General features: G+C 39.4%; 1 protein-coding gene across 13 annotated transcripts in view; it reads left to right on the top strand.

The window, feature by feature from the left end:
- The window catches only part of PARD3 (par-3 family cell polarity regulator), a 620400-nt gene that overhangs the window by 106095 nt on the left and 499592 nt on the right, over positions 1–14713 (top strand). Inside the window, exon 1 of one of the 13 annotated variants that reach the window (XM_060782526.2) lies at positions 4315–4485. The exons of the other annotated variants lie outside the window; for them this stretch is intronic. Coding sequence (XP_060638509.2) covers positions 4330–4485 — 156 coding nt within the window. The 5' untranslated portion in view covers positions 4315–4329. Of the gene's footprint in view, positions 1–4314; positions 4486–14713 lie in introns of those variants that run through there. 13 annotated transcript variants of the gene reach the window in all.

Genomic DNA, 14713 nt, shown 5'->3' with positions numbered 1-14713 from the left:
TAGAAATTGTGAGATATGTTCACTTCCATACCTGCTATTCATTTGTTTTATTTTTATCTAGCTTTTCTCTCCATAGGGACTCAACTCCATATTCTCTGTATATGCAATTTTATGTTTATGGAGTTGTTAGTACAGATGAGAAATTCTGGACTACCTGACACTGATGAGTGCGTGGTTCATTGGACTTTGATCTTCTGTGGACATTTCCCATTATTGTTTATAAGGATATATTCTAAACATGGCATATGCCAGATTAGTTGAATATTATAGTGAATTTTGTTGGAAATAGCAATCTCAAACCTTCAGTAGTTGTTTGTTATGTATATAATTTTTTTACTGCATTGTATTTGTGTGTATTGGTCTGCAATTTTACTTTAACTCTTTGTATTGGGAGGGGCTTCAGACCATGTGATCAGGTCTGGGCTTGTTCAGGACTCAGACTCCATTTTAGAACAGCTCAGTTTAGACGTCTGTAGGAACAGTATATTAGAGATTTTGTTGGATTTTCAGACTAGACAGAGACTCTATTAGATTCTTGGAATAGAGATATGTTTTGGATTATGAAAAAGATGTCCTGTGTTACCTGCACAAACTACTTCAAAACTACTTGTAACTGGATTGATAAGCAAAGTACCTGTATGCTGAATACATGAAGTTTTTGAGCAAACTATGTTACTTTTAAAGAAGTCTGCTTATTTTTGTTTCTTGAGATCATGATTTAAAGGCAAATATATTTTCAGGGAGAGTAGATGTTTTGTGGGCAACTAAGAGGAACACTCTTGAAACTCTGCTGAATATATATCTGTTTGTGCACTGGCATATCTTTGTCCCTAACAGTTCAAAGACATACCTAGGTACATCAGTTTAACAGCTGACAAACCTAATTGCCTTGCATTAATGCTGGTGAATGCCATTTTCCCAAAAAGATTATGACTCTAACAGGTCATGTTTTTTACCAAGAGGTTTTGGCATCATTCTCAAAAAGGTTATGACTTCTAACATGGCCATCCCTTTCCAAAGATCATAAAATCTCCAAAAGATTCACATTCTGGAGATTCACATTTTCCAAAAACATTAACAGTACAACACAATTGATCTATCTAAGATTTCACTGCATGCATGAAATGAGCATACCCCTCAATCCCAAAGAGATTAGAAGCCAAGGTTGTTGGGATATTCAATACCTGGTAGTCATTCACGGCAGTTTATAATTGCGCAATAACCTTTTGTACCAAATGCAGGCTGCATTAACATTAGCAAACTGAATTCTACTTTCTGGCTATTCATCTGTGCCAGTATTAATCCTTATTTTATAAAGAGAATGATGCATTTATTCTTCAAAGTGCAGCTGAACCAATCATGCCCCTTTTATCTCTTGACACATGAAGATCTGTATTAATTCTGCATTTAGCTTCTGTAGAACAAGTGGGATGTAAACTTTGGCGCTCTGGATACCCCCCACCCCAGTGTTGGTTAAAGCCACCTTATATATAAATTATTCACATTGTTTTTAATGTGAAGTGGATCACACACTTCACAGAGGAAAGTCCTGTAAATCATGGCAGGTCATATTTTATTTAAGGCAAGGCTGGTCTCCCTTTAAAAAGCCTAATGTGTCCTTGTACATGGTCATTGGTCACATGATTAATTGCATGTGTCTTCTGAAGAAGTGTTGCTTTTAGTAGAGAAGTAGACTGTGGAGCGGGATGGATCTGCTGTCCCAGTGGATATGTCACAAGGCTTTCTATTAAACAAAGGCAAAGAGAGTGAGAGTGCATTCACCGGGGAGTTGTCACCAACTACATCTTTCTGATAAGTGCAGCAATGTGAGATATACCTTTCTAACATACACACTTTGCACCTTTACTATTTGTGTGTAATACTTTAAAAAAAGTGTGACCTGAAGCATCATATCAACTCTAGATTCTCCATCAGTTTTTTTAAATTTCTTCAGGTTGTTTCTGATCTATAGTGACCCTAAAGTGAACCTATCATAAGGTGGAGGACGGCTTGGGGTTGTTACATGCCTTCATAATACATGGTCTGTTCTACCTTAAGGCCACTCTAAACTGAACATTTAGGGCCTAAATTATATGGTAAAACTAGAGTAAATCTGTTGTATCAATACAATATATATAAGCACTATCTGTTGTTGTTGTTGTTGTTGTTTACCTTCAAGTTATTTATTACTTTTTCATGTCAGGAGTGACTTGAGAAACTGCAAGTTGCTTCTGATGTGAGAGAATTGGCCGTCTGCAATGATGTTGCCCAGGGGATGCCCAGATGTTTTGATATTTTACCAACCTTGTGAAAGGCTTCTCTCATATCCCCGCATGAGGAGCTGGAGCTGACAGAGGGCGCTCATCCACGTTCTCCCTGGATTCGAACTTCCGACCTGTTAGTCTTCCGTCCTGTCAGCACCAAGGGTTTAATCTATTGCACACATTTTGTTGGAAATAGCAATCTCAAGCCTTCACTAGTTGTTTGTTATGTATATAATTTTTTTACTGTATTGTATTTGTGTGTATTGGTCAGCAATCCACACAAACACTTATGGTGACCTCATGGCAAACCTATCACAGGGTTTTGTTTTGTTTTTGTTTTTTTTGCAAGATTGGTTCAGAAGAGGTTTGTCCTTACCTTCCTTTCAGGCTGACAGATATATTCTCACACCAACTAGCCCAAGACCACCCAATAGATTTCATGACTGGGAGGAGATTGGAAGTTTGGTCTCCAGAATCATAGTCCAGTGCTCAAACCACTACACAGAAAACCAAATTAAACATTTTCAGTACTTCATATAACTCAGTTGCACTTCCTTGCATTATATTTGAGGGAAGGGGCTGTTACATGACTGCTTTAACCTGTGAAGAATGTTTCATATGTGCAAGTCATCTCTTCCCCCCCCCCCTCTCTTTTACTAGATGTACTTGGATAAATCCTTCTGTCGTTGATTTAATAGTAGTTGTCAAAAATACTATAGTCTGGAATCAAAACAGCATTCTAAGCAAAACATCCATTTTTTCACTGAAATTCTCCCCAACAATGATGAATTTAATTTCTCCCATCTTATCACATTATTCTTTATTTCATTCCATGTCTGAACATAATATATTTGAAATTGCATAGAGCTCATATTTGCCATAGTAATATCCAAGTATTTAATGTGCTTTATAACTTGAATCTTCATTTGCTTACAGTGGCTTCTTGTTAACACTTCAAATTTTAATGTGCTGTTTAAATGGCTAGCTCTTTGGCAAAGAAAACATGATTGCATTATTATCAAATGTGCATTTGGGGAAGCAGGAGCACTTTTAATAGCGCAATATCCATAACCAAGTTGCTGTTCATAGTTGATGAATATGAAGCCTTTAGGAGTCAGCTGGGTGGCAACTGAAACTAGATGTTTTTGGCATGGAACTGCAGTCAAAAAGTGCCAGGGAAATGTAGTAGTTTGAGCACTGGACTATCACTCAGGATTAGATTTCTGGCTTGGCCATGGAAATTCTTCAGGTGACTTGGGCAAATCATAGACTCTGAGCCTCAGAAAACTTGTGATAGGTTCAACTTAGGGTCACCATATACCTGAAATTATTTGAAGTAACACAAAAACAACATATTGCAGCCACGGAAGTCCCCTCTCTAGGCATATTAGCCCTGCAGAAGCCTGTCCTGTTCAAACACATTACCAAAATATTTTCAGAATTATGTAACTTGGTTAGTTAATTGTTTGGAAATTTAGAGTGAAGGAAGAAGCCTCTAAAATAGTCATTTTGATATGGTATGAGTGAGACATAAGTGAACATATCTGAAATTTGGTTTCAGTGAGAAATCATTCTTGATTTGTCTGCCATTTTAATCCAGGTTTGTCAATTAATACAATGCATCTTGAGCAATGAGTCTCTGCAAGGGAGGAGGAGTTAAAAAAATAATGGCTTTGAACCCCAGTTGGGTTGCTTCACCTCCACCCTGTAGGTGCTGAGAGTACTCCCACACCCTTCTGCTTGCATTCAGCTACCTTTTCTTCACCTTTAAAGTTCTTGACAGGATATGTGCTGTTGCTTTAGATCAGTGCTGTAGATTTTCTTCTTGTGATGAATGTTAAGCTGCCTTCCCAATGACTGTGATCTTTGGAAGAAGTTGTGTGGCCATTTGGACACATGACAAACACTTCTCCAATGACACTAGTTCTACTGGGTTTCTTGTTTTCTTATAAGACTGAAGAAAATTCATCTATCCAGGAATTGGAAGTCTCTGGAAACTGGTATCTGTGTGGTTCAGCTTGGGTTCTCTACCATAAGGAATTGGCAGTGACTTCTGTGGATTAAAATGGCGGACAATTCAGGAATGAAAATGAGAAAGAAGTCGAGGTCATTTTCCTATGATCGCCGAAGGGATTCAATAAAAATTAAGAGACAGACTAAATCTCTCCGCTTCAAGTCTGCTACCTTGGAAACCCATAAAAGAGAAGTAAAGGAGAGGCAGGTTGGTACAAGTTCATTTGGCACAGTTCCTCATCGCATGGGGGTAATACGGATTTTTAATTTACCAGGTGCAGTTTGTTAACAATGATTTCACTTCCTACCACACAAGTTGGTTGTCTTTTTGAATTATTTTGTCAAATACTGAAGTGATAATTTGCTTTTTAAAAATTTGGAGTATAATGATAATTAATTGTTTTCTGACTATCATATGGGACTAGGAGATGCAAGGTTGAGGCTCCTTTTTAAAGAGCACTTTCAAATAGTTGTGTTGTGGATGAGTTGTACTTCAATTACATCACCAGATATCGACTTATAGCTCTGTTACGATGAGTTTTCATTTTCTAGTCCTAATGGAGGAGTAAGAATCATGGTGAAAAGTAGGAACCCCAAAACCCTGGAAGTGGTTTCTTTATTACTTCCAGGCTTAGCATTACTGTTGTCATGGGGAAGCCCATAACTCATATTGTATGGTCCATTTGATGTACTTTTATGAGAGTACCGAAGTATTTTTGGTGCTTAATGTTTGCAAGAGGATGTGACTGTTTAAGTGTTTGTGTTACTCATGGTAACTAGAATTCTAATTCCTTTTTGAAAAATGTTCACAAGCAGCAAAGGTGGAGTTGAAGATAAGAACCTTAATATATTATGTTACATTCTCTTGAGCTTTTCTTCACAAATCCCTGCTCTTAATTTTATTATAATATTCAAACGTTATTTTAGTGACTTTATCGGAAGTTTAACAGATTGCAAACACCTTTGAGGTAGAGCTTCAAGTTGGGACTGTAAGAAAGACTAGAAATATACTAGTAGACAGAAGTATCTTCATACCTGCCCTGCAATGAACAGTTTTCGTTTTCCTGTTTTGATTCTCAGCTCTCCCATTTCTCCTTTTGACATAAGATTAATGAGAGCAGTAAAGTACAATAAAACCCACAGGGAAACAACCCTGGATGAAACGTTACTGCTCTAACCTTGAGGCATTTGTTCCTTAGACAAGAAACAAACAGAGAAAGCAGATACAAACACCCATTGCAGATAAGCAACTTTATTTTCATCCCATTGCTGTGTGATGCTATCTCATCACAGTTGGCATGCTGTAGATAGTAAAATCCAACATTTACAAGTAGCAGTCACTAAATAGTTACTTTAAATATACGAGGGGTATTTTTTAAGTAAGGTCCGTTTTGTTGTAGACACTAGTCGTTCGCGCGCATACCGCAACAAGCGTGTGCGTCATGTACCGGCATGCCTCGGGAACAACTGTGCTCAGTTTCTGCTTTGTAGCTAACCTGTACGGTTCTGTTCTGTGCTTTAAAAATGTTTAAGACTATCAACTCACCTGCCGCATGTGAGGTTCGCTCAGTGATATGGTTTTTGTCAGCAAGGAACCTGCCTGCTGCAGAAATTCATTGACAGATTTGTGAAGTGTACGGTGATACTGTTATGAGTGAAAGCAAAGTGTGTAAGTGGGTACAACAATTCAAAGATGGCCGTGACAACGTCCATGATGAGGACCGCTCCGGTCGCCCTTCTTTGATTACAGACAATTTGATTTGATCGCACACTCAAATCTTTGGTTTTTGTGGTCCTTTGTTAGAAGTTTCGGGACCCAACGGGAGCACAGTTTCCTAAACTTTAGGTGTTCGGAAACAATGTTGTAAAGCACTGATCTTGACACATCAGGAAATTCGTTTGAGAGACCTGTTATTGTGAAGCGCCTGTTCTCATGAATCCTCGCTTCAACTGAAGCCAACAAATTGTCTGTAATCAAAGAAGGGCGACCGGAGCGGTATGCATTCTAGACTAGGATTGCAAAAGACCAGGGTTCAAATCCTTGTTTGGACAAACAAATCTGGGTGATGTTGGACAAGGCACATTTTCCTCACCTAAGAGGAAAGCAATGGCAACCATCTGATAAGAAACCCCCTTGTGATAAGGTTGTCTTAGGGTCACCATAAGTTGGCAACAACTTGAAGGTACACAACAACAACAACAGAGAAGAGAGTGGATGCCAGAGTGAATTTTTTTCAGAGTGCAGTTTGCACTTGTAAGGGGATGTATGTACACAACAATAAAGCTTCATTTTGGGTTTGCATACCCCTAATTCAAGGAATATTGTAAGCTTCTAGTGAGAACACACCTATAAGTTTCAGGATCATGATGGAATTCCTTGCAAAAAGACATTGCTTGAAGTTATACAGGGTCAAATCTCTTTGTGTGCACATGCTTTTCTTTCAGATTGGGCTGTTCCTTTTCAAAAAGCAAAGTGGGACTTCATTTACCTATTAATGCACAATTTGTCATTTGAATAAATGGCACAGATTGTTCATGCCCTCTAGTGGTTGGTAGGGAATACCAGTTGAGATACAAAGTAGCTCTAAGGGTGGTGTGTCCGTTTGAATTCGAAGTTTTTGCAAGTTTGAATTGAAGCAACAACATTTTGTAGGATTCTTCTAAGGCTGTCTTTACAAAAATGAATAAATGGATATGGAAAAGAATTTTGTATTCCATGTGTTATATTTGATATCTTTCTGATCCTGTATCTGAAGTTTATAGCAGTAGATTACATGTTCTGGAATTCCCTTTCAGAACAGGATAGGAAATATATATCTGTGTGACTCTTTTTGGAATATGGTCTCAACTATAGTTAGCATTCGGTTACCTGTGCCTCTGGGCACTTCCATGCAGCACCAAAACCCGTGTTTTAAATCTAAGACAAAAAAATCTTGGGACCTGAAAACAGATCCACACAGAGACCTGTCAGTCCCAGGATATGGTCTTCACGGCCTTCTTTTGAAGTGGATCAAGATAGAGGATGAACGGGGGACATTGGGCAGAATTTTTTTTAAAAAAATTCCCTCTATTATGTGCTAAACTGTATATTTGCACATGTGAATATCTTAATATAAACACAAGCAGATTCACCTGTCCACATATGAGGGAGGGAATTAAAAAAAACAACGATCCACTGGAGCTTGCATTCCCCTCAAATCTTAATTGAACCTCTTTTTAATATTATAAAGTGTCTAAGAGAGTTCTAATTGCCCTCCATTTATGCTTCCTTTGAACCACCCTTGTGTCCATTTGACAGTCTGATCAGCTGATCAACTGTTTTGAGCTTTTAAAAAGTGCACATGTGCTGGAGCAGTTTACACAGGGGGGAGGGTGGGAGGGAAAGCATATATTTTGCATGTCTACATGCAAAAGTACACATAGTCATGCAAAAGTACACATTTTTCAGACTGAATTGGGTTTTAAGCACATCTTTTTAACACATGCCTTTTACCTCTTAACCCAATCCTCCCTGCACTTTACAAAATGTCATTTAGCTGCCACCCCTTTTAACCCGGTTACTTCTGAGTTTTACAGCATGTGTAGAATGGGCCTCTATTGCCATTGCTTGTTGATTGGTGGTTTTTTGAAGCTTCATTTCTCTTTTATTTGTTCAAACCATTTTGCGCCATTGGAAGAAAGTGAAATATGAGTATTTAAACATTAATAAAATGGGCTTGCCTTCTCACTACTTCACAAACACACAACATTGTTAGCCATTTATCACTTGTGCAGCTTATATTCATGTCAGCAGAAGGAGCTAGATGGCTATCTGACTTGCAGGTATAGACATCCAGATTTATCTGTGCTTGATTCAGTATGCTGTACACCTGAAGATTGGTGTGAGAATACATGGTGTGAGGTGTGATGCTATGCAGGAAGGAAAACAGGGCATTGTATAACTTCTAAACAATCCATCCATAAATTCAGCAACTATGCTAGCATGGGAAGTGTCTTACATTTTACTTAAATTTCTAGTGAATGGAGACAAAGTAAATTGCAATACATTTTCTTGATTTGTAATGGATTGGGATAAAAAAGAAGAAAAATCATTGAATTACGAGGTTTGTTTTTTTTACTGGATGTGGATTGTAGTGCATTCCCCAAAAAGCATTGTATAGTATCAGCATGTATTCCCAATTTAGTAATCAGCAACAAATTATAAACCCAATTAAATCATCATGTCTGTGGTTTCTTCCTTGGGAGACAGTCATGGGAAGTAGGAAGATCTATGTGCATAAACATACCTTGTTTTTATCACAGGATTTATTTATATCATAGTCCTTTGCATTTTAATTTTTCCACCCTCAAGTTGCATAATAAATTGTTTTTTGCAGCCAGCACTGATGAAACTATATAGAGCAATTCCCAACATGTGAGAAGACTATGTATCTTTTACTGCCATGTTGCTGTTAGCTTCAATTGACAACATGCCCCCTTGTACATGAATGAATGAATTTTTCAATTTTGATGCCTCCCATATTCATGTTTCTTCAGTTATACCTGTAAATGTAGAGGGTTTATAGTACATAAATCAGGTACGTCTCCTTGACTCAAAACCTGTACTCCCTTTTCCCCTGGTTTTCTGGATATTTATCCTCTTTGCTTGGTGAATAGATTGATCACATAGATAATGAAACATGGGGGCATATCCAGCAGGAATTACTTGATTTCATATATGTCACAATTCAAGCTCTTATTTTCTGTTGATTTGTGGAATGTAATTTCCACTGACAGCCTTAGTGGCTTTTAGAAGAACAAGCGTCAACAAACGACATCCATTCAAACAGATGCTCCCTCATTTGACTACTGCCAAATGACTGCAGCATCTGGCAGAACTGAGGTTACACTAAATCTTAATGGTGGTTCATCTATTATTTAAAACGGAGGGAGAGGAATGGCAATGACAACCATGCCAAACTGTGCACTGTTTTGCTGTCTAAAGCCTTAGCAGAGTTCCACTAATCGTTAATACTTCTTGGTTCGTGGAAATGGAGTGCTTGCTTACCCTGACTGACCTCTTTTTATGGGAAACAATATATGTGAATGTCACACTGTGGGATGTAAATTCAAATGGCAGTTGTGCTCATATAGCTTCCAAGAGTAAAATACTTCCACTCAGAAGAGTATGAAAATATCATTTTCTCCTTGTTTTAAAGCAGAATGATAATATCTGTATTTCCTGGCCTAATGGGTCGAATCAACAGTTATTCTTAGAATCATAGAACTGTATAAATAAATAATAATAGAACTGTGGAGTCATAAGGACCACAAGATGGTCTCATAGTTGTGTTTACTACATAGAAGGCACCACAAACAGCGTGAATGTCTCCTTGATGGCAATATGATGGGGCAATCTAGATTCCCTAGACTGCATTTATTCTAGTGAAAGAGAAAGCCAGTTCCTTCTCTAGAAGCCTCCAGGAATAGCTCTTGGAATGGGTTCAAGCCCACTGAGAGGCATGTAGCCGGGAGGAGGGGGGGTTGAGGGACTTCAGCCCCCCCCCCCCCCCCAAATTCTCATGGTGGTTCGCGAAAAGGCCTTACTGGTGCATTATTTAAACTGTTATGTTTATTCATATCATGATCTGGTCACCATACTCAATATATCCCATATGCATGGGGATATTGGGGTAACGATACAAAAGGTTTGCTAGGGCAGACCCTCTTTCACTCAGACTCAGCCCCCCCCCCCAATCAAAATCTTGGCTACGGACCTGCCCACTGAGTCTTGCTTTTAGTTTTTGGGGAATATTTTGGGCACTCTTGTAAGGCTGCTGAACCCATCACAGTTGCCCACCCTGAATTCTTTTCTTCACATGCAATTTAATGTAATAGAAATGTTTGCAGTAGGGTCCCAGCCTGTCTTTCATTCTGAAGAATGGATCTAGTACAGGCATGGGCAAACTTGGGCCCTCCAGGTGTTTTGGACTTCAACTCCCACAATTCCTAACAGTCTACCGGTGGACGTGGCTCTTAATGAGAAATGCCACATTATCACAGGATGTCTGCGCCCTACACCACTGGAGAAATTTTACTGTTTAGCTGGTATTGTACCGCCTGAAATCCACCCAGAAGTAGCAACCAATAATGGAAGGAGCAAGGCAATGACATCTCCAGCCCATCCCCTGTTCGGATATCAGCCAGCATGCTAATGCCTTAAATCAAATAATTTTCTAAGATCTACAGAGATACTCACAGGAACACATCAGCAAGTGAAAGTCCAAAAGTGGCCGGCTAAAACCTGGAAACTCAAGCCATGGCTGATACCAAATGAGAGACTCCTTCCTGGGCACACAAAAGACTGGGCGACTTGGAAGGCGCTAAACAGACTGCGCTCTGGCACCACAAGGTGCCGAGCCAACCTTAAGAAATGGAATGAGTCCTGCCACATGCACAATGGAGGACCATCTTATAGCAACACTAGAGGCACTCCAAGTGGCCCGCTACTGATCAAAGGACATTTAATATAATGTCAAGTTTTTGTTTTTATTTAAAGCAGCACAAAACATATTTTCCTCTGCAGAAAGAAATGTTAGGAAAACACACCAAATGTAAATTACTGTTTAAAGAAGAAGAGTAAAAGAACACCTGCTAATTTTCAATTTCACAATAAAGTCAAAACTATTCTAGAGTTATTCTTTAATCTCATCAGTACTGTCAGAAGAAGATTATTTGGCATCTTCAGTCTCGCTGTTATTTTCCTCTTGGTTTAGGTTTTCATTTTTCAATTTGGTTCCATTAAGCAAAGAATTGTTGCCATTCACAAATCCACTGGCTGCAACTTCGGCACCAATGGCTTCTTCAATCTTTAAGTCCTCTTGTTCCTCCACCTCTTCTTCCAAATTTCTCAGGACAATGGGGAGCCTTGAGTCTCCCAAAGTGTTCTCTAGCACAGCAATATTACTCTCCTCGTTTTTCGGGAGAAGAGCTCCTTCTGCCATTCGTTTGCTGTAATATTCTCTGTTGGTAGCTGCACTCTTGACAGCCTTCTCCAAAATTTCTTTTTTGCTTAAATGCAATTTCATAGCCATTGTTGCATTAGAGGTAAGGTCTTGAGTTCCCAAAAAGGCTTTATCCTCCAAAATGATAATCTTGTAGGTTTTCAACAGAAGGGATGCTTTGGCTTCCAACGAATGTCTGAAGTTTCACCCCATTGTCCCAGCTCACTGGGAATTCTGAATTGCCAAGATGTGAGGGCGATCTGGCTGCGACATCTGTCACCCCATTGATCACCAGGGTTGATTCGGCTGATCTGGCTGGCTAGGCGGGTGTCCCCTCCCTCCCTCATCACTCCATGTGCATCCCTCCCAAAGCTGCGTGCTCGGTGGAAGAGGACGACGTCCCAGGTATAGAAGGAGTGTACCAAGGTCTCCAGTCTTTGGTCCCAGGTATACGATAGCTGCGCTCCCCTGCTAGAACCTCCAAACAAGCCAAGTTTTTAAACTTTGTGTGTGTGTTTTACTACATTACTTTAGAGTCATTACAACTATACCCTTGATTTGCTTCTGATACGATAAATAAATAAATGTATATAATACACATAGAAATTCTATTGAGGTCCCCGCAGCTCCCTGGATTGATTGTCAGTGCCACCCAGAATCTATTCCAAAGGCAGCAACTTTATCTGTAAAAGTTTCAAGGAAAGCCTTGTGTTTATAACTATGACCTGCCATTTGATAGAGATGAATGCATCAATAGGGAATTTTCTGGGAGGCAAGAACTGTGCTGCTCCATGGACTTTAGTGAGCAGTGACCCTCTCTTAAAGAGCAGTGACATGTGGAAGAAATTGGCATGGGAACTTGTATTGCAGTGACAGGGGAAGTATTCACAGAGAGGCAGAACATCTCAGCGCCTTTTAAGTTGGACCTCTGCAGATGCATGTCATGGAATCTGAGAAGAAAGGAAGAAAGAGTTTGATCTTTTGGAACTGGTAGCAGTTTGTTGCTTTGGGAATGTGGTGCAATGCATTCTAACCCACAGATAGGAGAGTTCTCAACTGTGTGCTGTTTAATGTATTGTCGAAGGCTTTCATGGCTGGAATCACTCAGTTCTTGTGGGTTTTTTTGGGCTATATGGCCATGTTCTAGAGGCATTTCTCCTGACGTTTCGCCTGCATCTATGGCAAGCATCCTCACCTCTGTTCCAACAGACCTCATTACCTCTGAGGATGCTTGCCATAGATGCAGGCGAAACGTCAGGAGAAATGCCTCTAGAACATGGCCATATAGCCCGAAAAAACCCACAAGAACTGAGTGTTTGCTGTTTATTTTGTCAGCCCTCCACATTCACTAGGGATAGGGGCACAGGAACCCAGGAAAAAGAGTAAATAAAGAAATGTCTGCCCCCCCCCCCACCCCGAAAGGACACTTCTCTAGGTCTTTCAGTATTAATCTGTGGCCAACCTCTGCTGGAAGCCAAACAAAGTCACACTGGAGGACCTAGAGATTCTTTAAAAACATTTAAATTAAATCTATGAATAATCAAATCCATGAAAATCAAAACTGCAAATGTGGAGGGACGACTATATTAGAAGCTGTAATTCTCCAGGTTCTCATGTTTAAGTGATACCTTGTCAGCACACCCAGTAGGGTTGGCGACAGTTTGGCTCTGAACATGCAAATGTCTTGCCTGTTGTAATTCTAATAGGTCTGTTCACAAAAGATTAGGTAGAATGATTTTTTGCTTTTGCGTCTTTATGCAGTTGGGAAGAATTTAGAAATGGCAAACACCCACATGCAGTCTCAACATGTATTCCGTCCTTTCAGGTTTTCCTTTTATCACAACTTCGTTGAACTACAATAATCTCTGACTGCATACTGTTTGAGAATTGTGGATACTATATTCCATGACATCTGTTAGGACGCCTGATCTATGGCTTGGGTGATAGAGGAAGTCCTAAAAATGATTGTTTTTAATTCTAAAAAAACCCTAAAAATCAAATCTTTTATTATTACTAAAGTGAAGATGAAATACAGGCCCCTTGTTGAAGATTGAGGTTCAGAATGAGTCTTGAGTCTTGAAGATCTGAAGACTGCAGCCATACGAATTCTGTATATTGTCATAAGCTGATTACATTGAATGGGGCAGCAGTCTGGGCAATACAAGAGCTGTCACTGTGGAAGGCCTGCAGTCAAAATTCCCTTCATATTACTTCATCACACTAGAGAATAAATCCACTTTAAATCTGGTTTCTGACTCCTCCAGCATTATGGGGTTTGGAGTTTAGTGAGGCTGTTAAAGGCTCCTTCCTAAACGACAAACCCCAGAATTCTGCAGGAATCTTTGTAAAGCTTTGGCTGTTTCTTATAGATTTTAATTGCTGTTCATAATATTTCATTGGATTTTAAATAAACATAATTGCTTGACTTCTTCTTGAAATGAACATGTTTACTATCAAAAGTCATTGCTTGCTATGCAATATTGCTCATGGATTTTGCTTCAGAGGTGGCTTCTTCAAGTGTGAGTGAATTCTATCAGGTGTTAAAAGGAAGGCTTGTGATGGTTACGTGCCTTCAAAGTAGCTCCAAATTAAACAAACCGTAACTTCCACAGCCTAAGATCTCAATCCTATTATAGAAAACTACATCTATAGAATTAATGGAATTTACATAAGTATTACGTGTTGTTGTTGCTGTGTCCCTTTGAATTATTTCTAACTTATGGTTACACTAAGGTTTGTTTTTTCTTTCTTTTTGTGGGTGTGTGTACATGTAAGATTAGTTCTGAATTACTTTGCCATTGTCTTCCACTGAGACTGAGAGTGTGTGACTTGCCCAAGGTTATCCACTGGGTGTCTATGGCAGGATGTGGATTCGAACCCTGGTCTCCTGGATTCCAGTGCTACAGTATGTTGTGGAAGAAGAGCTGCCACTTCAAAATGCGTAGCATTGATCCTTGGGAAGGAATGTGGCCATGAATCACTTGTGTGTGGTGGTTAAAATATTACGTCTAAAAGGGTAATATTTGGAAACATTTTGTCCCTTGTGTTGTCAAAGGCTTTCATGGCCGGAATAACTGGGTTGCTGTGAGTTTTCCAGGCAGCATGGCCATGTTCCAGAAGCATTCTCTCCTGACATTTCACCCTCATCTATGGGAGGTAACTTCAAATGTTATGAGGTCTGTTCTGTTGAAAACTAGGCAAGTGAGGTTTATATATCTGTGGAATGTCTGGGGTGGAAGAAAGAACTCTTTGTCTGTTTGAGGCAAGTGTGAACATTGCAATAGGTCACCTTGATTAGCATTGAATGGCCTTGCAGCTTCAAAACCTGGCTGCTTCCTGCCTGGAGAAATCCTTTTGGTAGGCGTTAGCTGGCCCTGATTGTTTCTTGTCTGAAATTTCCCTGTTTGGTTTTTTTTAAGTGTTGCTCTTTATTTACTATCCTAATTTTAGAAT

Source organism: Anolis sagrei, chromosome 6, assembly GCF_037176765.1.
Source record: "Anolis sagrei isolate rAnoSag1 chromosome 6, rAnoSag1.mat, whole genome shotgun sequence".
Classification (NCBI taxonomy): Eukaryota; Metazoa; Chordata; class Lepidosauria; order Squamata; family Dactyloidae; genus Anolis; species Anolis sagrei.
This window is presented reverse-complemented; position numbering and strand designations above follow the sequence as displayed.